The sequence below is a fragment of the Vulpes lagopus genome, chromosome 12, assembly GCF_018345385.1.
Source record: "Vulpes lagopus strain Blue_001 chromosome 12, ASM1834538v1, whole genome shotgun sequence".
Classification (NCBI taxonomy): Eukaryota; Metazoa; Chordata; class Mammalia; order Carnivora; family Canidae; genus Vulpes; species Vulpes lagopus.
In genome coordinates, this window is record NC_054835.1 from 56,139,951 (window position 1) to 56,167,683 (window position 27,733).

The window sequence follows — 27,733 nt, forward strand, 5'->3', positions numbered from 1 at the left end:
AAAAAAAAAAACAGTGACATAATTTTTTAAAAAGAAAGAACCACCGACACTTGGACAGAACAGAGAGCAGACCCTCCTCCTGTGGGGACTGTGGACAAGGAAGCAAAAAGGAATTCTAGCAACAGACGGGAGGTCCCCGAGGAAAATTGTAGTAGCGAGCAGGAGGATGGAGGGAGAGTAACTCCGCCCCTGCCATCACTAATGTGAGGTGCGCAAAACGCCACGGCTTCTTTGAGTTCATTGTGTTGACTTAGCTTTATTTCAGCAAATACAAAATATTGGTAAGAACTTCATAGGTCCTCTCTTTAGCAGATGCCCCCGCCCCAACTCTGCATGCTATGAGTTTCCCTGCTAATGGGGTGAACAGAAACCAGGGCCCGTGCAGCCCAGGGAGCTGCTGCATTTGCATCATCCCATGCTGGCTGACCCCTGGAAGGGGACTGACCCCCGAAGGCCTCCCAGACACTGTCTCGTCAGGTCACCTTGGGGTTTGACTGCACCCTGTCTGGGGAGATGCTCCCTTCGTGCGCATATGCGCGTTTTCTCTGGGTGACCATAGTCCCCCTAAGGGTGGGCACCATGTCGCAGCCTTGACTGCTCTCTAGCAGCGAGCGTCTGTTCTGGGTGCACAATAACTCAAATGAGCCTGCCTTCCTCGTGGGTGAAGGAAGTCTCACGCTTAAATGGGAGAAGCTCTCGGGGGGGTCTCAACTCTGAGAACACTGATCTGTTCCAGCACGGAAGGTGGGTGTTGAGTTAGAGTTTTTGCTAAAAGGACGCTCAGAGCCGGCCCAGGCAGCAGCTGGGTGCCCCTGGCACGGTCCCCACCCCCACCCCCTGCCGGGCACTTGGTGTGGAAAGGATTCAGGGGTGCTATGGGGGAGACGGGCAATGGGTCCTGCTGCCTGGGTGTCCAGTCTAACAACGCCGCGCCCTCAATCTGCCTCAGAAGGCTTTCTGGAAGCTTCCGTAACTGCATGGGCGCGAGCAGCAGGGGAGCATTCTCTTAGCAAACAAGTCGAACTCTGAAGACAACGATCCCGATTCCTGTAAAATGAGGCCTAAATTGTGGGAACCGCGCAATCTGTGTGTGATACGCCTCTAAGGCTACGTAGGCGGAGGGACGGCCTGCTGCAGCGGGCCGGCAAGGGACAGGGCCTCGCGGGCCAGGCGGCCTACATGTCGTACAGCCGGAGCTGCTCCTGCACGTCGCCGTCGGACATCTCCCCAAACGTCTCCTTGTTCTCCTTCATGAGCTTGAAGATAGCCGCCAGCTGCTCCTTCTGCACTCTGTGGGGAAGAGAGGAGAGAGGAAGAAGGTGCTCCAGCGCAGGGTGCGGGACGCCGAGCACGCCAGGGCTGGGACCCTGCTCTCGGCCGCTGCTGTGCCTGCCTTCCAGGAAGGAGAAGGTCAAACAGAAGCAAAACCCACTCAAAACCCACTAGCTGGCTTGGCCGAACCACCTCCGCTGGAAGGTCCTAAAAGGGGGCTCTAAGTCTTGGTTCTGCCCCACAGGTCTGGGGACCCAAGTGACCGTGTGGGATCCTGTGCCTCTGTTTCCCCCAGGGGCCCTCTTTCTTTTTTCTTTTCCTTTCTTTTTTCTCTTTCTCTCTTTCAAAAGATTTTATTTAGGGATCCCTGGGTGGCGCAGTGGTTTGGCGCTTGCCTTTGGCCCAGGGCGCGATCCTGGAGACCCGGGATCGAATCCCACATCGGGCTCCCGGTGCATGGAGCCTGCTTCTCCCTCTGCCTGTGTCTCTGCCTCTCTCTCTCTCTCTCTCTCTGTGACTATCATAAATAAAAAAAAAAAAAAAAAAAAAAATTTAAAAAAAAAAAATTCAAAAGATTTTATTTATTCATGAGAGACACAGAGAGAGGCAGAGACACAGGCAGAAGGAGAAGCTCCCTGCAGGGAGCCCGATGTGGGACTCGATCCCAGGACCCCGGGGTCACAACCTGAGCCAAAGGCAGATGCTTAGGTTTCCCTGGGGCCCCCTTTCGAGTGTTGACTTGGCACGTCCTGGGGGAGGGCGGCTATGGGGGGAGGCCCCTTCTGTTAAGTGGCCTGAGAGCGAGCCCATGAAGGAACGTGTTAGCAGCCTCAGTTGTGAGGGGTGAGGGCAGAAAGCATTAGCAGCTGAGAAGCGGGTGTGGGCGGAGGTGCCCACGGGGTCTCCTTGCTCGGAGGAAGGGGCGCCTGCTCCTGCTCTGCCCACATACCTTATGGCCAGCGGGGGGGCCGTCCCTCCACCACAGAGCTGGCCCACGCTGGATGGGCAGCTGGGACCCAAGTATTTATCTTTATGAGGCTCGGCCACACCATCTGACCGGCACAGGACAACTCCCAGGTGCGCAAACATTTTGCAAGGGTGGGGCACAGGGTGCAAGGGTGGGGCACGGGGCACAAGCCCAGAGGGCAGCTGTGGCCTGGGGCTCGCCCGTTCCGCTCCATCTGCGGTGCCGTCAGCACAGCTGGCCTCTGGTTTCTGTGGTTTTTGTGGACAGCTGCACCCCGTACCTGGCCCTCTCGGCCCCTCCCTGCATACACACACCGTGTGTCCCCCGTGGCAGGGCTTTGGAATGACTGCCAGGCCACCCAGCACCCATAATGCTGCCTGGGGCGGCGTGGGGTCCCAGTGTCTGGTCTTATGTGTGTCCCAATGGATTCCTTCTGCGGTGACCCCGTATTTCTCGACCAGAAGTTGGCTTTCTGGCTAGAGCTGCATCTAGAAACTCAAATACTGAAGTCCCAAATCCCAGCCTCTCTTGGTCACCCTGGGAATGCGATTTCTAGTCTGTTTTCCTGTGTGGAGGAGAAGGAGCCGGCCGTAGGTGTTCTGTACCCTACAGTCCGAAGAAAGCACTGTGAATTGAAAGGCTGTGTGTGTGCTGAGCAACTTGGATGGAATCACAACCCCCCACCCCCACCTCACATGCACACAGATTCTCAGGTATTTTTGATGGCTGTGGCACTTGGGCATTGGGGTAGACCTAGGACTCCTCCTCTGCTAGAGAGTAACAGGCATCAAAACGAGAGCGAGCTCATGTTTTAATGGGTTCAGAGGGGACTGTTTCTTAAAAACACAGCAAAACTGAAAAAACACACAGTAACCGAGGTCATCTACTCAAAGTTTATTGGGCTGAACAAAGGCTGAACACACAGATCCAAGCCATCGGGAGTACATGATGAGGCTTGGTGCCTACAAGCCACGTTCAGGATTCCAGACAACTAACTAGTTAGGGAACTACCCTGGAGGGAGTCACCTACTTACTGTATCAGTAAGATCCCAGCCTGGACGAGGCTGCTGTTATTGCTGCGTGGGGACACGCGTGCTAACCAGGGTAGGTCTACTCGTCCCGTGGCTCGATGAGGCTTGCACACGGTGCCCTTTCTGCACTACGCCTCTGAACCTAAGATTTTAGGACCAGAGGAGAAGGTGGCTGGGAATGTAACATGGCCCAGGGGGTGGCATCCCGGCCTTCCATTAAATGGAACAAATTTTTCTATAAACTTAGGCTTTAAAAAAAAATCTGTTTTAACCAACACATCTAAAAACTGCAGATTAGGCTGGTATAGTATAAATATTGTCCAATATAAAATTCCAAGAAACGGGTCTGGGGCTGACCTCGTTTATCTGGTGAAATTCTAACTTACCTACGAAACCTTCTAGGAAAAGGCATAATCGTCAAGAAACCTATTTCAAGCAAACTAGTCTTATTGCTTCTGCCAAAGCGGAGGTGGAGGTTCGGCTGCGCTGGGAAGAGCCGTCAGTGAAAAGGCCTCTCAAGCCACAAGAGGGGCGGATTCAAGCCTCCTCTAAATGAAGTCTAAGGGCCACACAAATCGATAGCTGGCGCTGGTTCCCCGCTGTGGGGCCAGTAATAGGACTGCTGCCGCTGCGACTCTCCTCTCTCACCCCCAACACCTGAGCCCCCCCAATGGAAAGAGGGAAGTGGGCCCCCAGGGAAAGGAGGACGTCCACCATCCCTGAGCCAGCTAGCCAGCACAGGAGCTTTGCCTCGTTGGTCTGGCAGGCCTCAGAGTCTTTCACAATTTGGCTCCAGTGAAGGAAAAGGCGGGGTGGGGGCGAAGCTCTGCTGGTTTTAAAATGACAAGGTGGCTGCCATTGGTGATAGCACAGGTGTGAAGGGCGAGGGGAAAGCAGGGTACGGTGATAAGACAAATCCAAGTCTACGAAACCCTTGCTTAACCAAGCAATCCACACCAACGGGGGAGCATCTACCCCGGGGGGCCAAGGCGCTCCCGGCACCCTCCCCGCTGAGGGACAGGTCCTGATGGAGGGGCTGGGTCCCAGCACATTTGTGCAGGCCAGAGGCACCCGGGAGCCTGCATGGCTCCGCTCTGGGGATTTCCATTTTATCTCTCAAGCTTTTTAGGTGCCAAAAGGAAAAGCCTTTAGCAGGAGGCTAATGATAACTTCATTATTCTTCGGTTCTGTAAAGAGAAATAGGGAGAAAAGATCATTTATTTTACTTCTTCCATCTTACACGGATGGTGGGGGAGGAAGGGGGAAATGGGGATGAGGAGGAGGATGTTTGGGATTGCAGAAGCCAGGCTACAGCAGGACACTGTTCCCCAGAGCCCGCCTGACCCAGCACTGGCCCTCAGCAGCCTGCCAAACCCCATTCTGAGTCCTGAGTCCGGGAGGCATGGGGGGGGGGGGGACCCGGACCCTGGGTGGGGAGGCGGGGCCGACTCTAGGTCACATACTGGGTGCTTCTGACCTTTGCCCCCCCACCCCCAATGAGGTTGTCCTGTCACACTCGACTATTTCCTGTTCCCGCTGGTGGGGTTTTGTTGCCTCTGGGGACACTAGCACCCTAGGATGCACGCGCACCTTTTCTAAATGACACCCAGAAGCTCGCAGTCTCCAGGGAACGCAGGCCCTCAATTTGTCCCTCCGGCGCCCTCTTCTGGAGGTCAGAGTCACGCGTGTTTCTAGACATTCATACCGGCAAATCCTTCGCGGACTCACCAGGTTGTGGATGCCAGAATGTCCCACAGCCTGGGCTCCCATCCCAGGCCGCCTCCCACCCTCGCCTGCTCTGCTGCACCAAGCACCTTCCACCAGAGTCGTGTCCTTTTCCAGAAAGGTCAGGACGTTCTGTGGACCTTCAGAATGGAGCGGGGGCGCTGGGATCCCAGGTTCCCATCTATCAGAGCCAGCCTGGTCTACACTGTCCTCTGGACCAGGAGGTGGGAAGAACAGACGGCACACAGGAGAGGAGGGGACGGGGGTGCTTTTTCCTGCCAAGCTCCCCAGCTTCACTAGCTCTGGGAGCTGGAGGCACAGTCAGCAGCCTGCAAAGCCCATTGTCCCAGCCACACTGAGGCTGGACGTGGCACCTCCCAGAGAAGCTGCGGTGGGAAGGCACCCTCCTCCAGCCAGGCAGGCGTGGCAACGCCAGGGACGCCTGTGAGCCCTGGGCCCCAGGAGAAGGCCTGGCGGAGGGGGCAGGCAGTGACCGAGCAGAGTCTTCCTTAGGCAGCCACCAGCTCTGGATTTGGAACCTTGACCATTTATCTGCCTCTTGTGCCCAAGGAACCTGAATCTACGAGCAATTCCAAGGGTGGGACTGTCCACTGAAACACGCAGAGGAATGATCTGGGGTCTTGATTTTAGTCCTGCTTCCTAAGTGCTAGGCCCTGAAAATTATTTGTAAAGTGAGGCTTTAGGGGATGTTGGACCATGTGACCGCTAAGGATTTGGGCTCTGGATACCACTGCTCTGGTGGCTGAGTTAAAGTCAGGGATTTGCAGCATTTTTTGGTGAACTAGCTTGCAACTCAACTGGGACCCAGAGTGCCAGGAAAGGGATTAGAAACAGGCAGAGTTCGGTCGGAAAGAATTTGACAGGCAAAGAAGAGAGCATACTTGGCCGGCCTGTGGCTTTAGTGATTTGACGATAATATACGTGTTCTTTTTCATACTAGAATTCCAGGGCAGTTTCCTAGACCGAGCTGGGACGAGCTGGGACCAGAACGAGCTTGCACCCGCCGGCTCTCCCGGGGCCACACGGGAACTACCGAGCTGTAGATGGAGAGACAGAGCCAAACTCGCCAGCCTCTGCAACCCCAAGCATCACCACGAGAGGGACAGAAGCAGCTGCAAGAGGTGTGCGAGTCACGGGGCCCCATGCAGTGCCACGTGAGCTGGCCGGGGGCGCATGCAGGGGCAGGAGGCAGCAGGCAGATGCGTGCAGCAGCCGTGAGGAGCATGCTGGGGAAGGACAGGAATGAAAATGAACGTGAACTCCAGCTCCACTCTGTGGGGAACGTGTGTTTAAGGGCCATGAAGTCCACTAACCCCTTCATCTCAAGTTGGGGCACAGCCTGCAGACAAGCAGAGGAGATCTCCTCCTTTACCCCAAGAGCTGCCCTGGGGCACAGTCTCCACCCCACGGAGTAGCCAAGTGTGACTCGGTGCCCCAGAGGCCCCCCAAGACCCTGGCGGGAAAGACCTTCCTGGGCGATGCAGGGTCTGCTGTCTAAACATAACAGAGAAGGGACTTTCCCTTCCCCTCCCTCTTTCTGGGGTGCCTGCTCTGAGCCCCATAACCCTGGAGACCTGACACCCCCTACCCCCGCCTGAGGCCTGGCATCTGTCCCTAACCGGTCCTTCTGGTTTCACTGACTCCTCACATCCACAGGCACCTGCCCGAGCACCTGGCTCCGTCCACGGGGACCTTCGCGGGATCGCAGGTGCACCCAGCGCTCCCCATCCTTAATCCAGGGCCTGCAAACGTTTCCTGTAAAGGGCCCGATACTGACTCTGTTGGGCCCTCTGCACCACGTGGTCTCCATTGCAACGGGAAAACCAAAGAGTGGCCTTGTTCCGGTCACTCTGAGCTTACTGAACAGCGCTGTCTCCGCCACCCCTTCCTCTGACCAGAACAACCTGCCTGTCCCACAGCTCGGGATGAAGTGGCAGGGGGACACCCAGCAGTTCCCCTGAGGGACGACAGCTCTGCCCCAGCCTCACAAGGGGGCGCTAGCTCCCCACCAGCCGGTCCACGAGGCCCACCAGGGACTTGTGTCCGCTGGGCTCCCAGAACCCCGCAGCCGGGACAGAGGGACCCGGTCACACAGCGACCCCCGTGCTGGCGGAGAGCGAGACCGCGCCGTGCACACAACGTATCAACTGGTGATGGAGGCGGCGGAGGGGGGAGGTTTAGACCGCGCCAGTCGTGTTGGGGACACGTTAACAGACAGGAGGAGGGAAGCACCACTGGTCTGAGAAGTCAATCTCCTTACCAAAAGGATTTGCAAGAATATGTGTGGCTCAGGACCTAAGGAACTTGCTACAGGGAAGTGAGGTCAGAGGTCAGCTCAATCCTGAAATATAAAGGCAGCAAACTGGGTCACACCCAGAGGCAGTGTCACCAGCACCGAGTGGGGGGGGCCGGGGGCTCCCCTGGAGGCCACCTTCCCCTGCTCAGGATCTTCCTCAGGCTGGGCCCAGGCTGCCACCCCTCCGCCCCAGGGGAAGAGCCTTCCAGGCCAGGTTTGGAAGAGCTGGTGGCAGCTGCAGGAGGGCAAATGGGGGTCTGGGCAGAGCGGCTCTGACTTTCGAGGGACCCTGAGTGGCTTGACCAGCGGCACCAAAAGGGTGGCTGAGTTGTGCATTCGAATAAGCAGCCCTCCTGTCCTCTGTGACCCTAGGACCCCAGCCTGTGCTAAGGAGCAGGCGGGGGTCACCACAAGCCTCCGAGCCTGGGCTCCCGTTGAGACTCCAGTTTGAACCGGGGGGTCGTGGGGGGACCACCGGAGTCCGACCACCTTTCTCTCCCGTGGCCTGGCACAGCTGTCCTGCTGCCTCCAGGGTGTTCCTCAGCACCCCGGCGGGCTGGAGCGGAGAGGACTCGGGGACGGAGGCCCGCGGCGTGCAGTGGGTGCCCGGCGGGGTGTGGGGGGGCAGTCCTACAGCTGAGAAGCTAGGCGGCTGCAGTTGTGTGGGAGCTCCGTGGAGCAGAACAAACCGAGCGCCGACGCCGGGCGAGGGGGCAGGGGAGCTGCCGAGCGGATGAGCAGGAAGAATCACACCCTGTCCCCAAGTGATGGATCGGTTTTGTCATGAACTGTACGTGTGAGGGAACAGCCGGCTCTGCTCCAGGCTCCTCCCGGGCGGCTCGTGGGGCGAGGCGGGCAGGGGAGGGGCTCAGCCGCCCTGCCCTCTTCCCGGGCTCCCCAAGGGGCCCGTCTCCAGGGAAACCGGAGACCGAGGCTGGTGGAGCAGGACAGAACCCCGAAAAGCAAAATAAAGGAGTAGCGGGGGTGGGGCAGGAGGCAGGCCAGAGGCAGGCCTCCTCTCCTGCTCAGCTTGGCTCCCCCCTCCCGAGGGGAGGGCAGGGCAGGGCAGGGCAGGGCAGGACGGCGTGGGGGGGGGGCTCCCGCAGGGAAGGTGTGCAGCCTACCTCTGCTCCTCCTCCAGCTCCTCTTTGGTCATCATCTTCCTGTACTGGTTCCCCCGCAGCTTCCCCGGGCTGTATTTAAAGGAGAAGACCTCTCCCCCTGCAGAGAGGAGACGGGTCAGGGTCAGAGCCGGTGCAGGCCTTGAGCGCAGGGGGGCCTCCCACAGGCTCAGGTCCTCGTTCCCTTTTGCTGGCTCCAAGGGCTGGCTGCCCAGCCCCATCCTCCTGCATCCACCCCATGGGCTGGGCTGCCAGGCTCAGGAGCTTGAGACCTTTTGTCTCCACCCGGCAGGGCTTCCTCCCACACTCTGTGAAATCCCATGGCAGCTTAGGAGCTCTTTGGAACTTGAAATGGGGATACAGGGACAAAGATGAAGCAGCTGGAGAGAAATCAGTCCCCCTCCTCACATGGTGCCTGAAGCTCTACCCAGCCAGTGATGGCCCCCCCAAGACCCGGCTGAGCTGCCCACAGAGCTGCCTGGCTGCCCCTCTCCGGCAAAGGCTCCCGCCGAGTTGCTGTCTGGGGGATGCTTTACCCTCGTCTCTGAAGCCCCCCATCACTGCTGTGTGATGGCCACGTCCCCTGCATCTCCTTGGGCCCGAGGCCCCCGGGAGGCACAGGGACTCCTGAGCGCTCTGCTGAGATCCTCTGGGTTCTGGGGCTTGGGGTGCCCGCCGGTTATTAGAAATCTGAAACAATGCATCCAGCCTACAGTAGGGCACGGGAGGGATGTAGCGTTTTTTACACTGTTTGGAATTTGGGCATCAAAACCGGTACATGTTACTGAATAGGGACCTGCCAGTCCCAGAGAACGGACTCCAACCTGCCTGAGAACACACAAACCATCTCGAGGCCTTAGGCGGGCACCTCAGAGGTCTGGGCAGAGAAGCGGAGTGACAGGGAGCGAGGGCAGGTGCTGGGCACACAGGCACGGGCTGCAGGGCGGAGGAGAAAAGTGCTGCAGGGCATAGCCCTGGGCTGAGCATCCGGGAGGAGAGAGTCCCCTTGGAAAGCGATGCCTTTAAGTGGTCTTTCAGCCCAGCAGGTGGAGGGCAGGCAGCCCCTGGCCGTCCCCAGGACAGGGACTGAATGGCTGGTTTTGTCTAGTTTCCACTAAGGCGTACAGAATTGAGTGAGGGAAGTGCGAAGGCCAGCAAATCACCCTCCCACACACGGAGTCCTTTTCAGTCCTGTTCTAGAGAGTGTACCTCTCTGCCACTCCAATGTCAGGAATCTCGAACACCTCCGCATCCTGCCCCAGGCCACCCTGACCTCCAGCTGGCACCTGTCCCGCTTGATTAGACAAGCTGATGTGGGTCCAGGGTGGAGGCCGTAGCCCTTTGGATTCAGGGTTCTCTCTGGGCTGAAGGAAGAAGGTTCTGGATGCAGACTCAGAACCCAAATGTCATGTGATGAGGGCCCTGTTCTCTCCAAAGCCTCGCCCAGGAGGAGAATGCTGGCCGGTTCCCAGGGCACAGTCCCCTTGTGGCTCCCTCACCCCGGCTAACTGCCCAGGGGCTGAAGCTTTGCCTTAGGAAGAAGTTACTACATCTGTACAAGAGTTCATTTGCTCTTCATTCTTTCTGCAAATATTTAGTGAGCACTGTGCGAGGTGCTGGGGACTTAGCAGTGAATAAAACATATAGCAAGCAAAGATAAGTAAAATACAGTTAGAAGTTGGTCGCGAGTGCTCTGCAGAAAGGACAGGGGAGTGGGGCAGCCAGGGGGCTGCTTGGAAGTTTCCCTGGGGGTAGGCTGGGGGTGGCATCAGGAGGGGATTTACAGGTGGTAGTTGAGAGGGAGCAAGCCCTGCGGTGTCTGGGGAGACCGATCCAGCAAAGCAAGGAGGCCAGTGGCACTGGGTGGCGGAGAAAGGGGCCGGATCATCCTGAGGGGCCTTCATTCTTCTTCTGGGTGAGATGAGGCTTGGTGCAGAGACCCGGGAACCCATTCCCACCCCCTCTCACCAGAGACCCCGGCCCCCACCGGCCAGCTCTTTCTCCAGGCTGAGCTCTGCTCAGGTTGACCAGCAAAGGGCTGGAAAGTACCATTCCCTGCGGGCCTGCAGAACCAGGAGCTTCCAACAGCACCGGGTATGGACTGCCTGCATCTGGGGATCTGGGCACTTTGCTGAGTAATTCAGAGCTGCTGTCGGAGGGGCTTGGGTCCCTGGTTATCCCGAAAGCTCCAAAAAGCCTGCCAGAGAGGCGGGGGAAAAAAAAGCCTGACACAGAGCTGCGGTCTCAGAATGAGCTCACAGCCAACGCACCAACACTCGATTCTGGACCTCGAGAAGAGGCAACGGACAAAGAAAACCAATTAACCTCAACATCAAGGTCACTGTGTTGCTATGTTTTAGAAAAATAAAACAAAAAATTCTGCCAGCTGGGCACTACTCAAGGTTTCAATTTAGGGGGCAGGCCTGATTAGTTTTATGTTTTCCGGGCCAGGCAGAAAAGCCTTTCACTTAATCACATCACATGTGGTGTACCAAGTGATCCACAGTCGCATCCAATTTTGCTAGACCAGGAGGTTTCAACGTGAGAGCCTCCCGGGAGCAGGACTTCCTCTTGTAGCCTTCTGTGAATCACCAAGTCGCTTAGGGAGGGCATCTTGGCGACACTAATCAATTAGCCCGAGAGCTGAGCTGCTCTGCTCACGGCAGAGGGGCTGGGGGCCCACGCCTCTTTTCCTCTGACAGCTGGGGCCCTAAACCTCCCCTCCCTCGCCTTGTCAGAGCTCACAGGAGGCGGCTGGGGGATGGGGGGTGTCCGGGGACAGCAGTCAGATAAGGACGGAGGGCCCATGACAAGGCCCATGGCTGGGTGGGAGGCTGGTGAGCCTCCCCTTGTCCTGGCCAGGGCCTTTAGCTGCCACGGCAGGGCCTCTAGCAGCCACAGCTCCTGGGTCCCCGAGTCACTAACAGGATCCTGACTTCCGGCATCCCTGCAGCTGCCTGTGGGGGGAGAGGGGCACGAGGCAGGGACAGACCCCAGGCGCAGGTGCCATGCGTCTCTAAACCTGCAGATGATTGGGGAGAACCAGCCCCGAGCCTCTACAGCTGCCTGCCCTACCCTGTTCTTCTGAGGCAGCACTGACAGGAGCCTGGACCTGCGGGACCTCAGGGGGAGCTGTGGGCCCCCCAGCGCAGCCGGCCGCCCGCCCACACACCCACACCAGCCGAGGTCATTGCATTCCTGCAACCCACTCTTTCCACTGCCCCTGCCAGCAGTCGGCTGAAAGTCACGGCAACAGTCTCGCTTTTTAAAAAAATTATAAAGTATTTCAAACACACACAAGAGTACAAGTATTAAGTCCTCCACATACTTTGCATATAGATTTAACAAATGTGGACATGCTGCTTTCTTGTTGCTTGCTTTAAAGCAATAAAACACGACAGGACCCAGCAGAAACCCACACCGCGTTTGGCTCTCTGTCTGTTCAGGGCACTGGCCCCCGTGGGTGCCCAGGGCAACCCCACTGCCTTCCACCTGCTCAGTTTCCTTCCAAACTGGCCAGTTTCCTTCATGCTCAGGGTCACTCCTGCCCCCTCCCCCTGGCCGGCCAGGGTCTGAGGGCTGGGAGGGCTGGCCAGGTACTTGAGCTGCTTGGAAATCCGGCATCTCCTCCCATGGGGCCTTCGCCGTGCAGAACACCTGGGCAACGGCCTGTGAGTGGCTTTTGTCTCCATAAGGGAGACGTTCAGTGAGAAACTGAAATGCACAGTGTTGGGAGCAGAGCTAGGAGGTGCGGCAGGAAGTGGAAGGTCAGGGTGCTTGGTTTTCTGGCATGATGGGTCCTCCGTATTGGAAGACAACTCACAGTTTAGAGACAGGAAAGAGGGGACAGAAAGAGCCAAGGTGACAGGGCCGGGGGTTGCACCTGGAGGCCGGGTCCCACTCACCGTCCTCTTCCTCAGGCCCTGCTTGGGCTGGTCCCTCCGGGTCATCCTGCTCCGGCTCTGGCTGCGGCTCCGGCTGTGGCTCTGGCTGTGGCTCCGGCTCCAGCTCTGGCTCCTCTTCCTGCAAGACAAGGAGAGACTCAGTACCTGGGGCCCAGAGCTCGGGGTGGCTCACTCTGATAGGGTCATCCAGGTGCCTGACCCCTCGGTGAAAGCGACCTGACCCTGGCCCACTGGCCGGAGGGATGTGTCGCAGCAGTGGGGGGACCAGAAGCCAGGGCCCTCCTCCGGGAGATGGGGCAGCGGTGGGCGGAACATCAGGAGAGGAAGGGGCCGCTGAGGGCCAGCATGACCACACAGCACGGGTGCCTGTTCTTTGGGTGAGGCCAGGAGGACCCCCGTGGGGGCCACCATCAACCAGCTGGTGGAATCCACATAATCTCCATGAAAACGCTGTGTGGCCAAGAGGACAAGGGGGAGTCTGTTGGCTGGGGAGCTGTGCTTTTGACCTTTGAACCTCAGTCCTTTCACCCCTTCCAGGTGGGTGTTTGTCAAAGCCTTTGTTTGTTTGTTTTTTAAAGATTTTATGTATTTATTCATGAGAGACACAGAGAGAGAGAGGCAGAGACACAGGCAGAGGGAGAAGCAGGCTCCATGCAGGGAGCCCGACGTGGGACTCGATCCCAGGACTCCAGGGTCACGCCCTGGGCTGAAGGTGGTGCTAAACCGCTGAGCCACCCGGGCTGCCCTTGTCAAAGCCTTTGGATGCCATTTTGGTAAGGGGACTGGGGACCCCCACCTGCCACTCTAGCCGATAGGACCAGGGAGGGGCACCGGGGGAAGGCTGGCACCTGGGGCCCACCTCGGCGGGGCTGTCACAGAGAAGCTGTGCTGGTGAGTGCAGACTCCACCTCTGCTTCCTGGTACCTCATTTCTTTTCTTCTTCTTTTTTTTTTTTGAGAAAAATATATTTTTTAAGATTTTTATTTATTTGAGAGAGAGCATGAGCAGGGGGCAGAGGCAGAGGGAGAAGCAGACTCCTCACTGAGCTGGGAGCCCAACGTAGGGCTCGATCCCAGGATCCTGAGATCATGAACTGAGCCGAAGACAGAAGCTTAACCAACTAAGCCACCCTGATGCCCCTGGCACTGCGTTTCTACCCCTAACAGTTTCAGCATCTATCTTCCCCAAACTGGAGCTCCACCTCCTTCAGGCCCAGCGCTCTCCCTCAAATGGACTCAATAAACGGATGGCTGGAAGGAGTGTCCCAAGATGGCCTTCTTGGGAGGAAGGAGTGACTTCAACCTGCAGGAATGCCGGGGGGTACTGGGATGTGCGGATCCTCCAGCCACAGGGACTGAGGGCGTGGTGGGGACAAGGGACCCGGGGAACTGTGACGGGAAGCCAATAGGCACAAACCCGCAGGTTGACGAGAGGGAAGCACACACAGGAGTGAGCCGCCTGCGTCGAGAGGGCGGCACGCTCAGGCCTTTGGGACTCAGTTCCCAGGGGTACAGCCTCCGCAGGAGCTCGGAGGGGCTGGCAGCAGGCTCCCTCATAGAACAGAGCGAGCGAAGCTGGCCTGCAAGTTTGCACAAGCCCAACAGCAGGTCATGAGTGGCAAACCCTGAGAGGCCTTGAGTTGCCTGTCATTTTCTTGCTCTCTGGATCACACAAAGTGCAGCCAGGAGGAGCTGGGCAGGAGGCAGGAGCAGGACTTCTCCTCTTAGCAGCGTCCATCAAGCTCTGCACCATCGAGATGTGAGCCACGCTGCCCTGAGCACCGCCGGTCAGTACGTGGGGCTTGTCCAGATGCCCCCTGGATTTTGCACAGCAAAGCGTCTTTGTGGCTGTGGGGAGGGGGGCAGGACTCTTCAGGGGAGGCAGGAAAAGGAGACACCCCTTTGACCCAGCAAACCTACTTCTAGGGATCTGCTCTGGACTGGAAAACCAGCTGTTCAGGTTTTTATACAAGGACTCTGATTATGTGCAGCAGAAAAGAAGCCAAACTGGAAACGATGACATGTTCATGACTTTGAGTTAAATATATTAGAGTTAAATATATTTGGCTAATGTGTGCGGCACAATGTTAACAGGTTAAATATATCACAATGTGGATACGCCATGCAACAAAGTGCTTTTATTTATTTTAAAGATTTTATTTATTTTTTTCATGAGAGACACAGAGACAGGCAGACACAGGCAGAGGGAGAAGCAGGCTCCCTGCAGGGACCTCGATGCAGGACTCCATCCCAGGACCCTGGGATCACGACCTGAGCCCAAGGCAGACGCTCAACCGCTGAGCCACCCGGCGTCCCCAAGACAGTGCTTTAAAAAGCAGGCAACGGTACAGACTGATGTGAGAAATGCATCAGGACAAGTTACCAAGAGGAAGCAGCAAGAAGCAGCACAGTGTGAGAGGGGCAACCTTCTTGGTATAAATGTAAGAATGGAGATGCACATACACGCTCCAAACGCTGAGGAAATGTTTTCTGGAAGGACACGCAAGGCACTGTTAGCAGTGGCTACCTTTGGGGGGAAGGGCTACCTCTGGGGGAAGGGCAGCGCTTCTCTGTTCATTTGATTCATTTCAGTATATTTGGATTTTCTAATAATATGCATGAATATGCATGAATTACTCTTGACATATTTTTAAAATGCTACACAGGGGTATCTGAACTGTGAAGTCAGTGGGTTTTGTGTGTGTGTGTGTGTGTGTGTGTGTTTTAAGGAAGAGGAGAAAAAAGAGAGACAAACAGCCCTTAACCTGTTCAGGGCTGGACCCCAGAAATAAGCCCAATATTGAGACTAGAGAGGCGGTCGATTCTCCCATTACGTGTGACGGACACAAAGATAAAAGAGATACGAGCACAGTCCCTTCCTCAAGGAGCTCATGATCCAGTTGGGAAGACATCTGCACAAATAACTGCCGTGCACGGTGAGAAAATCAAGACCTGAGGCACACCCCACTATCCCCAAGGGACACCCAGCAAAGGCTGACCTGCCAACACCCTCCCGGGGAGAGGCTGCTCTACCTTTGAATCTTGCACTGGACTTTTGAAGTGTGCTGCTTATTTATTTATTTATTTATTTATTTATTTATTTATTTATTTATTTTTAGTGTGCTGCTTCTTATTTTATTTTATTTTTTTTATTTTTTGCTTCTTAAGCTGTAGCTGTTCTCCCGTTGGCGGGTTATGAAAGCAATTGAGAGGTTGCTACCGGTATTTTAAAAAAATGTGCGACCCAGGTCTTAGTGTGATTTTCAGCTTTAATAATTTCAGAAGCATGAATGCTACAAACATAGCAAGAAAACGACACTGGAGAGGCTATTTACATGTTAAATATATTGATGTTTCTCATCCAAATTCATGTAATTACCACAGTCTGGTGCTAGATATGGCTGTAGTTGATTTTTGGACTTTGAAAACAATACTCATGGCCTGAGCTTCAGTAACTGAGGGATCGCATTTGTGATTCCAGCCTTTCGATCTTGCGAGGATTTGATGCACACCTGACAGCCTGGACATCACGTTAACGGAGGTTGGCCAGCTCACCAAGGTGCCCGGGGGAGAGGACTCGTCCCCCTGCCCACCCATCCAGACTCTGGCACACACAAGGAATTAAAATGGAAAACTTGGCATTCAAATGTCAGGTAGCTAAGCATAAGAAGAATTTAAATAAGTAAATATTCAACGGACGTGTGCTGTAGGTTTGTAGCATTTACACTTCTCAAGTTATTAAAACCTAAAACTACACCAAGACTTTGGGGATACCCCTGCATCCCAGAATTAAATGGAAGATAAATAGTGTTATGTGTCTGGTAGAGAGAGATACCGATTTATAACATTTCTGGTGTGCTTCTGTGGCTTTATATACAGGGATGCAATTTAAAAGAGTTTTTTTGTTTGTTTGTTTGTTTTTTAGATTTTGTGAAGTTTGGAAAACAGTGCTGAATTGGCCACTCATTTTCTGTCTGTACAGAAACCCCCTTCCTTTGGAGGATGCCCCTGGAAGCCTGTGGGCCCAGGGGTGGGGTGTGGGGTGTGGGGTGTGAGGTGGAAGTGGGGGATGGGGCACTGCCTCAGGACAGACCCCCTCCTGCAACGGAGCAGCATGCAGTTGTGACCCATGGCCGGACTCTGTTTGGGGAGAAGGGAGCTCTGGTCCCAGGGAGCTCTGGTCCCAGGGTTCGGAGAGGACCCTGGCTGTAGTTGTTCCAAGGCCACTCCACCTTGGCCTCCCCATCTCTGTGAGAGGACAAGGTGACAGTGGGCTCCCAGCAGCTTTTAAATGGGGAGAAAGAGGAAGAGGCTGGCATTTTTGGAGCAGGAAGTGGAATGGGGTAATGAGGGCAAGATCAGAGGCAGGAGAAACTCCAAGAAGCGTTTTCAAAGTGCAGGGGAGAGGGGATTCCCGGGTGGCTCAGCGGTTTAGCACCTGCCTTGGGCCTGGGGTGTGATCCTGGAGTCCCGGAATCGAGTCCCACGTCGGGCTCCCTGCGTGGAGCCTGCTTCTCCCTCTGCCTCTTTCTCTGTATCTCTCATGAATAAATAAATAAAATTAAAAAAAAAAAAAGTGCAGGTGAGAGATGTCAGGCCTGACTTGGGAGGTTAAGGAACTCTGGCCATCGGCTCCGTGTTTGTTGAATGAATCTGCGAAGGGCTGGCTGCCCCTGGCCACAGGCAATCCCCTGGGGGTCTCGAGGTCTGGAGTTCCACCCTTGGGCTTGCTTTCCCACGGAGCTGGGCTGCAGCACAACCACACAGCTGCTCAGAGCGCTGATCGCAAGCCAGCCAGATGTCACCACTGGTCCCCGTGGTCCTGAGCGAGCTGCACGGTCCTTGTGTGTTGTGGGCTGGACTGTGTCTTTCCCAAAATCACAAGCTGAGGTCCAAACCGCTGGTACTTCAGACTGTGACTACATTTGGAGAGAAGGCCTTTGAAGAAGGAATTAAGTTAAAGTGAGGCCAGCGAGGGTGGGTCCCAACCCAATCTGAGCGGTGTCCTTCAAAGAGATGTGTAAGAAGGGGACACATGCGAGAGACACCAGGGGTGTCATGAGGACGTGGCGAGAAGGCGGCACCGGCAGGCCAGGGTCAGAGAGGTCCCGGGAGAGACCGGCCCTGCCCGCGCCTGGACCTCACAGTTCTGGAAACAATGCACGTCGGTGTTCTAAGCCGCCGGGTCTGCAGGCCGGTGTTACGGCAGCCCGAGCAAACCAACACACCGTGCTCTAAGGAAAGGAAGTGAGCTTCGTGAGGCTGTGAATGGGTGACGCCCTCTGAGACAGCTACCGTCATCCTGGCTGGTCCCCAGAGCGGTCTCGGCCGGGACCCAAGCCCATCACCTCCCTGACCAGAGTCCCGGCATCCCACTACTGGACAGGGCCCAAGTTCTCACTTGCCGGGTCCCGACACACTTCTCCAAATCCGCCTTTTCCTCCAGTGGAGGGACGGCTCGGGGGAGGCAGAGCACGGGGGCCAGGGGCTCCCAGAGGCCAAGGGGGGAGGCTTCTCGGAGCCAGCGCGAGCCTGCGGGCAGCACATTGCCATTTATGGCCGCCCTGGCCCAGCCAGGCCTGATGCAGGGCGCTGAGCAGGGGAGGGAGGGAGGGAGGGAGGCAGGGAGAGGGTGGGGGGGCAGGCACAGACAGAGAAGCAGAGATCTTTCCGTCTCTCTGAGGAGATGGCTCGGCCCCGGGGCCTGCACACAGGACCTGCTTGGCCCCTGTGACCAGCACCATGGCTGAGCCTGGCCGTGCCGCAACAGGCCCCCTGGATAACCCAGGGTGATTTTAGAGGCCCACGGGTCCACCTCCACGGGGACGTCTGTCCCTCCCTCCCCTGCAGCAGCCAACAGGGAGAGCAGGGAGCTCTCAAGGGGCCTGCACGATCCCCCACGGCTTCTCCGCGGCCTGGGCCAGGCCCCATCCACCTGCACCACGTCTGCAGCAGGTTTCTGGGGTGGGCACCCAGAACGAGCAGGGTGCAGGGGCTGCTGCCCGGCTCCCACTGCAGGCAGAGAGGCTCTGACAGGGCTCTTCCCCCGCCAACCCCCATTCCAGAAAGATTCCATTAGGCAATCAGGCTGTTCATCTTTTGCATTCGGAGGGGAGCAGCTGCGGGCGAGCAGAGGGCGCAGAGCTGGCGCCAGCTCCCGGGGCGCCTGTGCAGGCTGGTGGGGGGGAGGGCAGGCTGGCAGAGGTCACGGCGGCTCCCTCCACCCGCGTGTCTAACAGCTCAGCCACCGCACGCCTAAGTGACAGCTCCAGGCAGAGGACGCTCCAGCCAACCCTCTAAATCCATATTTGCAGCGGGATAAGGCGCATCCCCCGAGACAACGGACTGACGTCTTCTTATCCTAAACTGGCCCCTCTCAACTCGCCAGTTTTTCTCTGCGGTCACAGCATCCTGGACACTTCGTCACGGCCTGGGAATGGGGATCCACGCCTGCTGCTTCCTCTCCGCTTTGACTTCTCAACCGCCACCACCCGCCTGGAAAAGTCTGGACACACCCTCATTCTCCACGCTCCTGCCAATCACTTGGTGCCCGATACGGCACCATGTCCTTGACCTTACTTAATCTCCTGCAACTCATTTGCTCCGAGAACATCTTAAAATACTAGCCTTACGATGGCTTTTTCCCACGAAAACTCTAAAATGACAGCTGCCGTGTTCAATTCAAATAATCCCCGGCCTTTGAGGTTCTTGGGCTTCTGGAGTCCGTGAGGTCAGGGTCTCTAATGCCTCCAGGGAGGTGCTTTCCTCTCCAGCCCATGGCGGGGGGGGGGGGGGGGGGGGGGGGGGGGGGTGCCATGGGCAGGTGGGCTGGAACTTAGGGTCACCCTTGGGACCAAGGCCTTGGGCACATGGTCTGCCCTTCCCCGTTCACCTCTGGGTCCCCCTCCCTCCTCTGTCTGGGTGGGGTCCTCTGAGGTTCACAGGACCTGGCAAGGATGGTTTTGAGCTTCGTTTTTATCCTGGAGCTCTGTGGGGGCGACCAAAGGGATTGCTGTAAGAAGGGGGGGTGGGAATATAGGGCCCAAGATCCGCTCCCCACCCCACCCCAAGGAAGTTCTGCTTTTGCTTTATGCACTGGACTTCCATCTAGGCTTGAAGAAGAACAAAACAGATCTAGCGCTTTTAAAAAAAATGTAAGAAAACCACCGATCTGATGTCCTTTGCCCCAAGACAAAATTCTAGCTGATAAAACCTTTGATGAATTGCCAGTTTGTATCCTCGAAGGTGCTCGTGGACACAGACACTTGAAAGGTGAAGAGGAGCCATTGTGTGAGAGTCTAGGCCAGGAAGGGTCTGCTCGGCAGGGCCCAGAGCCTGTTCCAAGGCTCCGGAGGAGGTGCAGGCCCGGTGCGTCTGAGCACTGGGAAGGCCACTGTGGCTGTGCTGGAGGGGGCGAGGGGACAGCTGGGACAGGAGGCAGAGCCGGCCACTGGGGCCGTGGTAAGAGTTCGGAATTTATTCTGTATGTGACGGAGGCCACCACACGGCTTGGAGCAGGAGAATGTGGCTGTGGCTTCCATGTTATAAACATGGGGCTGGTCTCTGGGGGGAACGTGTCCAGAACAGTCTTAACAGACAGGGTGGCCTCACGGTGGTCTCAGGGGCTCACTGGACCACCCCGGGCAGGTGTCGAGGAGGCAGCCGGCCACATGAGGTGGGGCTCAGGGAGCGGCTGGGCACCATCAGCTATGGATCAGGGGAAGGGCAGAGGCCAGCGTGTTCTGGAAGACAGGTCTAGAAGTGAGTCCTCCACTTGATAGGAGCATGAGTGTTTCCAGCACGGACAAAGAACAAAGCAAGAGTCCTGGGTAAGACGTGGACTCCTGAGTTGGGGCTGGGGGAGAGGGGCGGAGAGATTGAGATCTGGTGTTCCCGGTGCCAGCACACAGCGCCCCGGGGCAAGGAGGAGCCAGGCTGGGGGCCAAGTTCAGCCGTCCAGACGAAAAGGGCCATCCTGGACTCCAACCTCATATCCCAATTGAGGGCACATTCATAAGCCCTAGGCACACTCTCTTGCTCAGATGGCCAAGCATGCCAGATCCAATCCTATCAGATTAATGGTTTTTGGCATTGTTCCTACAAAGAGGATTTGGAGGGCATCAAATGCTTCGTAAAAAACCACCCCGGGGCAGTGATGTGCATTCTCCCCTTATCAGCAAGGATTAGGTGGAATTTTAGTGTCTACATTTTGGGGCGGGGGGGGGTGGTGGTGGTGGTGGTGGTGGTGGTGATAAATGGAGACGCTTGAGCATAGGGCGGAGAGCTCACGGACTGCTGTGACCAGAACGATGGGGGCGGGGGACATGAGACCACCGTGTTCGGGGCCAACCAGGCTGAAGAAGAACTCTGACCATGACCAACTTTAAGGATAACAACAGAAGACAGGTGAGCAGTGTTTAAAGTCTCTAAGGAGGAGATCCCTGGGTGGCGCAGCGGTTTAGCACCGCCTTCGGCCCTGGGCGTGATCCTGGAGTCCCACGTCGGGCTCCCTGCATGGAGCTTGCTTCTCCCTCTGCCTGTGTCTCTGCCTCTCTCTCTCTCTCTCTGTATCTCACAAATAAATAAATAAAATCTTAAAAAAAAAAAAAAAGTCTCTAAGGAGCCCTCAACCATGACCACAGAAACTGGCAAGACTTTAGGAAGAATAAAGATAAGAATGGCTTGACCCCAGAGTAGGGTTTACTGATCTTCACAGGACACCACTGCGCTGGAGGTATTTGCTTGTCTTGGGATTGATCTCAGATTCTGAGTCCTTGGCACAGAAGCATCTGGCCGGGAGAAACACTCTTAATACCAAGGTCCCAGAATGAGGTTTTGGCTGAGAATGTGCCCAGGGTTGTCTCAACCAGAGGTCAGGTTGGCCGAAGCGTTAATAATGATGCAAGGAGTTCCTACTTGCAAATACCAGATGCGGGCACACACATGCACACACCCACCCCTGCACGCACAGGCCTTGAAACAGAAGGTGGTAACTGGAAAGCAGATAAGCATGGATTGCAGAGAGCTCTAGGAGAGGTCAGAGCTCATTTTAGTTCAATCCTTTCAGTTTGGGGAAACTGAGGTTATATGGCTTCCCCCAAGTCTTATGACTATTCAGAATAGTCACAATTTTTTTAAAAGATTTTATTTATTTATTTGACAGAGAAAGAGAGAGAGCACAAGCAGGGGGAGTGGCAAAAAAGAGAAGGTGAAGTGGGCTCCCCGCTGAGCAGGGAACTGGATGTGGGGCTCGATCCCAGGACCCTGGGATCAGACCTGAGCCAAAGATGGGCAGTTAACTGACCAAGCCACCCAGGTGCCCCTGGAGGAAAAATATTAGGTAAACAGGTACCATGGATTCTCATACTGGGTTTCCTTTGGACCAGTTAATCTCATTTGCTCTTTCACCCACTATGGCCAGGAGAACCTGACCGATCCTTCTTCCCTGCCAGGTAGGAGGGCAGGAGCACCCTGGTGCAGCATCCCAGACCTCTTTCTTGGCTCTGACCAAGCAGCCAGGACTAGCAATCCCAGCAAGATGCTCAGTCCATACAGAGCGCCCCTTTTAGGAGATTTCTGAACCCCATCAAAGTCCTGGTTCAGGGGCACCTGAGTGGCTCAGTGTTTGAACATCTGCTTTTGGCTCAGGTCATGATCCCAGGGTCCTGGGATTGAGCCCCACATCAGGGTCCCTGCAGGGAGCCTGCTTCTCCCTCTGCCTATGTCTCTGCCTCTCTCTGTGTCTCTCATGAATAAATAAATAAAATCTTAAAAAAAAAAAAAAACGCCCCAAAACAAAGTCCTGGTTCATTCATCTGTCCCTAACGGTGGCAAACCAAGCGTGGCTGGACTCAGGTTGCTCCCAAAATGCCTCAGCCACCGGGAACTGGGCGTTTCTCAGGAGGCACATCCACCCACGGTCTAGGGCCGACTCAGCCCTCCCACACTCTGGCTTAGGCCGACGGTCCGGGAAAGAACAGAGCAACAAACAGGGTCTGTGTAAAAGGGCGCATGCTCCGCGTCTTCTTTCTAACCCTGCAGAGCTAGGCAGCTTTCTCCTTAAGGTATGTTCTTTAAAAATTTATTACTTCCCACAGAGTAGAAAATTCTAACCGACAGCTAAATTTTCTGGGTGCCAACAAGACTACTTCGGGAAGAAAGAACAAAGTTTAGCCACGAGGAAAGTCCCTGGACTTCTTTCTCACATGGGAAAAAAAAAATATGAGCTGAAACGACTTTGCATAAAATACTCTCTTGCACTGCTGAACACTGAACTCTTGTTTGCAGCTCTGTGCATCGTCCTCTCTTTGGTGATGTTCATCACTGTAATTACCGTGAACACACTGTTTTGTGTTCTGTGCTTTTCCTTACATATTTCTACCAACTTGCTAATTAATCCAATGTCCTAATTAATGGATGTGTGGGCTATTTCCAGTGTCCTTTGCAGTAAATCACTAGACCTATTACAGACTGAATGTCTGTATCCTCCCCAAATTTCTATGTCGAAGCCCGAGAAGCCCCAGTGTGATGGTTTTTAGAGGTGGGGCCTTTTGAGGTAACTAGGGTTACATGAGGTCCTGAGAGTAGGGGCCCCCAGGATGGGATTATTGTCCTTATAAGAAGAGGAAGAGACCAGGGAGCTCTCTGTCCACCACCACGTGAGGACACAGAAAGCCAGGAAGCGGGCTCTTCCTGGGAACCGAATTAGCTGGCACCTTGATCTTAGACTTGCCAACCTCCGGAGCTGGGAGAAGGACATGTCTACCGTTTAGGTCTCCCAGTCTCTGGTATTTTGTTATAGCAGCCCGAGCCGACGGAGACAGGATTCCAAACTGATATGAACAACTGCCAACTCCCTATTTGGCCCTTCACTCACTGGCTTCTTTGCCTTTTGTTAAGCGAACAGAAAGTGGGGACACGTTGGCATCATGAAGGTCAGGATGGACGGCGGGGGAGGGGAGTCACCTGCTCCTAAATCACTCTGCGGCCTCTGTAGGGGTCGGGGTGGGGAGACCTGTGGCGACAAGGATGGTGAGGGTAGGAGACACGCTGTAGACCTAACAGCAGGATAACTCCAGAAGGTGAACCAGGGCCCAGCTGCAGTGAGGACACCCGGGTGAGGCTGCGCAGCCCAATCAGACCGACACAGCCAGAGGGCCTGAGAAACCAAGCCCTTTCCTGAGAAATTCCCCACTGGGTTTCTTTTCCCAACACTGTATTTTTTTTTTTTTTCATGTATAATGAATATATAGTGGTATAAAAGCTTCAGGCAAACAATATAATGTTTCAACAATTTTATACACTTCTTGGCGCTCATCACCGCAAGTGTATTCTCCAGCCCTGTACTTTGAGAAATTCCAAACCTACAGGAAAATCGGAAGAATAAAACAATGAACACTTGTACGTCCTTCACCTAGATTCACCAGTTGTTAACATTTTGCCATTTTGCCATTCTCTTGTGTGGGCGTGTACGTGTAACTATTAGAATCATGACGGGTCCTCCCTGAACATTTGGGCACACAGCAATCTCCCTAAGGACAAGGCCACGGGTCTACAGAAGCACAACGCCAGCATCACACGCAAGAAATTGAGCATCGAGACAACAAAATGATCTGATAACCGGTTCATTTGAAACATATCCCAGTTATCTGCAAGATGTTTCTGTACAGATCTGCAAGTTACCTGCAGGATGCTCCGCACCCCGCCCCAATCACCCCCCCATTTCCCTGTTTCTTCAGTGGCTGCCCAGTGTCTCAGTTCACTATGCTACTTTGTCCCACAGCACCGTGGGGACCCCAATCCCATTCAAGGATCATGCACCGCGTTTGTCCGTCTTGTCTCTTTAGTTTTCAGCTGAGACAGGTCTCCCTGCCTCTTCTGTGTTTGGTGATACTGTGTCTAGTCGGTTGCTGACCAGAGAGAGGGAGGATCCGAGTGCCAAGAAGTCTGAGTTATGGCACCGACTTAATTCTAGTACTATTCGGGGGACCCTTGACCTTCACCTTGACCACAGTTTGGGAATCCTATGACATAGCCTGGCTGGAATCCACACCTCCATTAGATAAGAAGCGTGGCGATCCTAAAATCACAACCTACACATCACCAAAAAGCACTGTTTCCTGGACTTAAAAGGGACCAGCTCTTATTTTTGTGACATTGTTGGCCATGAATCTTCGTTGGGGGGGGGGGGGCATGCCTGTCATGCTTCCTCAGACTGCCCACCCCCACACGCACCCCTAGGAGACATGACAAGAAAGAGGTTCTACTAATAGAGCTCTGCCCTCTGCTTAGCCTCCCCGACCTGGCCGGCTGATCACCCCCCCATTTCCCCGTTTCTTCAGTGGCTGCCCAGTGTCTCAGTTCACTATGCTACTTTGTCCCACAGCACCGTGGGGACCCTTCCCAGTGACCCGCAGCCACAGTGGAAGGCTGCTTCCCTGGGCTCGGGATCCTTCTCAATAATCAGCTTTGTGAATCAGAGGCAGCAGCTGCCCTGGGCCTCCCAGGCCTGGCAGGGCAGAAAGATGATTGGATCAGAAGAAGCACCACTAGTCAGGCAAGGTGGCTGCCCACCCCCCGCCCCCACCCCTCAGCCTCATTTCCCCAGGGTCCTTCTACCCAATATGATAATCAGAAAAAAGCAGTGAGACCTGCTCTAGAAAATGCCCCTGTGCATTTCCAGATAATTTCTTAGCAGCTTCTTTCAGGGGTAATCTCTCCACTGGGAAGGCAGAGTAGTAGGGGGCAGGGGTATGTGTCCCCCAACCCGGCACGTGACCCTAGGGCCTGAGGCCCAGCCATGATTTAGCATTTGCCAGCTGGAGTTGAGGGGGGAGCTCAGCAACTCAGCAAGGATCGGGGATCCGAACCCACAAGGGAAGGGCCAGAGTCCTGAGTGAGGATATGGACTTAAAAATAACCCTTACATTGGGACGGTCTTGGGACAGGATGTTGCACGGGAGTAAGGACACAAGACTCGACTCTCAGAGTCATCTGGCAGCTGCCCTGCACGTGAACCCCTGTGACGTGCTTTGTCCTTCCAAGCACCCACGCACCCCCACAGGAAGAGCGTCTTCCTGACAGAGGCAGATTGTGCTGGGGCTGCTCGGGACCAAAAACATTGACCCCATCCCACCAGATCTCGAACTGCTGAGGGCCCACAGGCCTCATAGAAAGCCCTCTCAGGAGTGCTGTAACCCAGAGGATCAAGACCCTACTGAGCGCCACTAACAGGCATCGCAGACTTCAATCTAGAACTTGCTGCTGGGTGGGAAAGGGCACTGTGTAAACGGTAGGGCAGGGCTGGTTGAGAGCAAATGGCTCCTGAGAAAGGCCCATTCCTCTCTGCTCTCCCAGGAGGCTGTGAGCGCAGGCGGGATCCCAAACCTGGGAGCGAACCTAACATATCAGCACAGGCCCGAACCCTACCTGCGGTCACCATGGGCCAGGTGAGCAGGAGCAACTGGGCCTCCACTAGAGCAGTCTGTCCTCCCTGGAATACAACAGCCCTCCTCAGGCTGGTTAGAATCGGCTCTAATGACACAATTAGTCACCCACTTGTCAAACAAAGCGCCTGCTCAGAGGGGTCCCGCACACTTACTCAGCAAAGAGAAAAGCCTTGGCCCAGCCTCACTGCCTTCTCCCTTCAAGGGTTCTCTGCAGTGTAAACCATTGTTTCCAGCAAAATTCAGTAGGGCGCTGTGGACACACGGACAAGGCACCAGAGCAGCGCTCATGGCTTCAACTGCTCCAGGCCTCCTCCAGTGCAAGAAGAGGGGATTGGGAGTAAGAACAAGGCATTCGGATCCGACGGACTCAGGGCCCTGGGTGGTAGCCTGTAGGGGTCAAGGGTGCTCAAATCCTGGAAATGTGGGTCTCATGCCTGGCAAGTAGGTTTTGAATGTGAAGAGAAGCCCTGGAAAAAGTGTATGGGGCTGGGGGGGATGAGTGCACATCTCTCTAGATGTCCTGAAGCCAGGCAAGTGGTCAGAACGGAGCTGATGATGGACCGTAGGGAGTGAGTGTGGGGCAGAAGCAGGAGGGGCGGTTTGGGGGTGCTCAGCCGGGCTGTATCTTGCTCCTCTGCCCCATCCAGGCCAGGCTTATCTGCAACCCCAGGGGAAAAGTGCCAAAGCACGTGTGACAATAAAAATGACTGCATTTGTGCCAGGCCTCTTTCCGCCGCCCCGCCCTATGCGCTCTGGAGTCTGGATTTCACACTGGCTTCCCAAGAAAAGGCAGCTTTCCTTTCCTTTTCTTTTTTTTTTTCCTTTTCTTTCAAAGTATGACTGTTTTTTCGTTATCGAGACAACTCTCATTACTGCAGACCTTGAAACAAGCCGCATGCACGTGGATGCGGGCCGCCGTGGGCCGGAGGGGTGCAGGGCGAGGGGTGGGTGTGCCCCGAGCCGGGAGCGGGGAGCGGGGAGCGGGGAGCGGACCCCCAGCAGGACGCAGCACACAACTCACGCGGGCTCGGCGCTGCCGGCACTTCTGGGGGAGGATGCTCGCGAGTTTGCTCGCGGGCTCGGCGCTCCCCGGGGCGGGGGGGGGGGGGGGCAGTGGGGCCCGGTCCCCGGCCCCGCCCGAGCCGGGGGGAGGGGGCGCGGGCCCCGGGGGGGGGGGGGCGCCCGGGAGGGCCGGGTCGTACCTGCGGGGCCTCAGCGGCCTGCTCCTCCGCCTCCGCCGGCGCCGCCGCGAGCTCCCCCGGGCCCTCGGGCTGCCCCGGGCCCTCCGGCGCGGCCGCGGGCTCCGGGGCGCAGGGGCCGGGCGGTGCGGGGGTCCCGCGGGCCTCGGCCGGGGGCGCGGGCTCCGGGCTGGCGGCCCCCCCGCGCCGCACCAGCAGCCAGGCGAGCAGCAGCGCCAGCGCCGTGGCCAGCGCGGGCAGCGCGGCCAGCAGCTCGGCCGGCGCCTCCATCGCGCCGCGGCCGCCCGAGTGCCCGCCCGCGGGGACCCCGAGGGAGCCCGCCGCGCCCCGCCCGCGCCCCGCCCCGGGGCGGAGCCCCCGCCGCGCCCCGCCCCCCGCGCCCCCGACCCCCGGGCGGCGCTCCCGAGGCCGGAGGAGGCCCGCGCCGCCCCGCCCCGGGCCGGCCTGGCGCTTTGCGCTCAGATTGGTTTGGAAAACCTGCTCGAAACGCTCTTTCTCGGGCGCCCCTCGCTTCTGGTCGCTTTCAGCATCATCTCCGCGCCTCCAGCCCTCTGGGAGCGCAGTGGGGGGACGCGGAGGCCCGCAGGCCGGGCAGGCTCACCCAAACCCGGGCACCCGACTGGCCTGTAAGACGGCGAACAGCGAACGTGAACCCCGCTGACTCTCGGCCACAGCATTTTTGGGGGCGGCGGGGGGGACACTTCCAGTTCCTGGCAGGCGAATGCCCCTTCCGGCCTGAGACCAGCAGC

The 27,733-nt window shown here is 56.4% G+C and overlaps 1 protein-coding gene across 2 annotated transcripts; it reads right to left on the minus strand.

Annotated features, from left to right (window-relative positions):
- Nucleotides 1-236: 236 nt before the first annotated feature.
- On the minus strand, nt 237-27,298 carry MXRA7 (matrix remodeling associated 7). 2 transcript variants are annotated; one of them, XM_041724981.1, is made up of 5 exons: nt 26,988-27,298; nt 12,339-12,456; nt 8,437-8,533; nt 8,107-8,246; nt 6,031-6,053 (listed from the first exon to the last, which is right to left on the minus strand). In XM_041724981.1, exons 1-5 carry the CDS (start codon nt 27,252-27,254, stop codon nt 6,046-6,048), a joined length of 630 nt encoding a protein of 209 aa, XP_041580915.1. In that variant the 5' UTR covers nt 27,255-27,298; the 3' UTR covers nt 6,031-6,045. The 2 variants fall into 2 exon arrangements, with proteins under 2 accessions (XP_041580916.1, XP_041580915.1); XM_041724982.1 differs by lacking the exons at nt 6,031-6,053; nt 8,107-8,246 and adding an exon at nt 237-1,290 and having other exon boundaries at nt 26,988-27,283.
- Nucleotides 27,299-27,733: the final 435 nt, after the last annotated feature.

Excerpts from the sequence above, each read along its gene's own strand:
- MXRA7 (XM_041724981.1), bottom strand. The coding sequence starts at position 27,254 with ATGGAGGCGCCGGCCGAGCTGCTGGCCGCGCTGCCCGCGCTGGCCACG. Across the intron at positions 12,457-26,987 it reads AGGCCGCTGAGGCCCCGCAG|GAAGAGGAGCCAGAGCTGGA; the intron begins GTACGACCCGGC and ends CTTGTCTTGCAG. Across the intron at positions 8,534-12,338 it reads AGGGCCTGAGGAAGAGGACG|GGGGAGAGGTCTTCTCCTTT; the intron begins GTGAGTGGGACC and ends TCCTCTCTGCAG.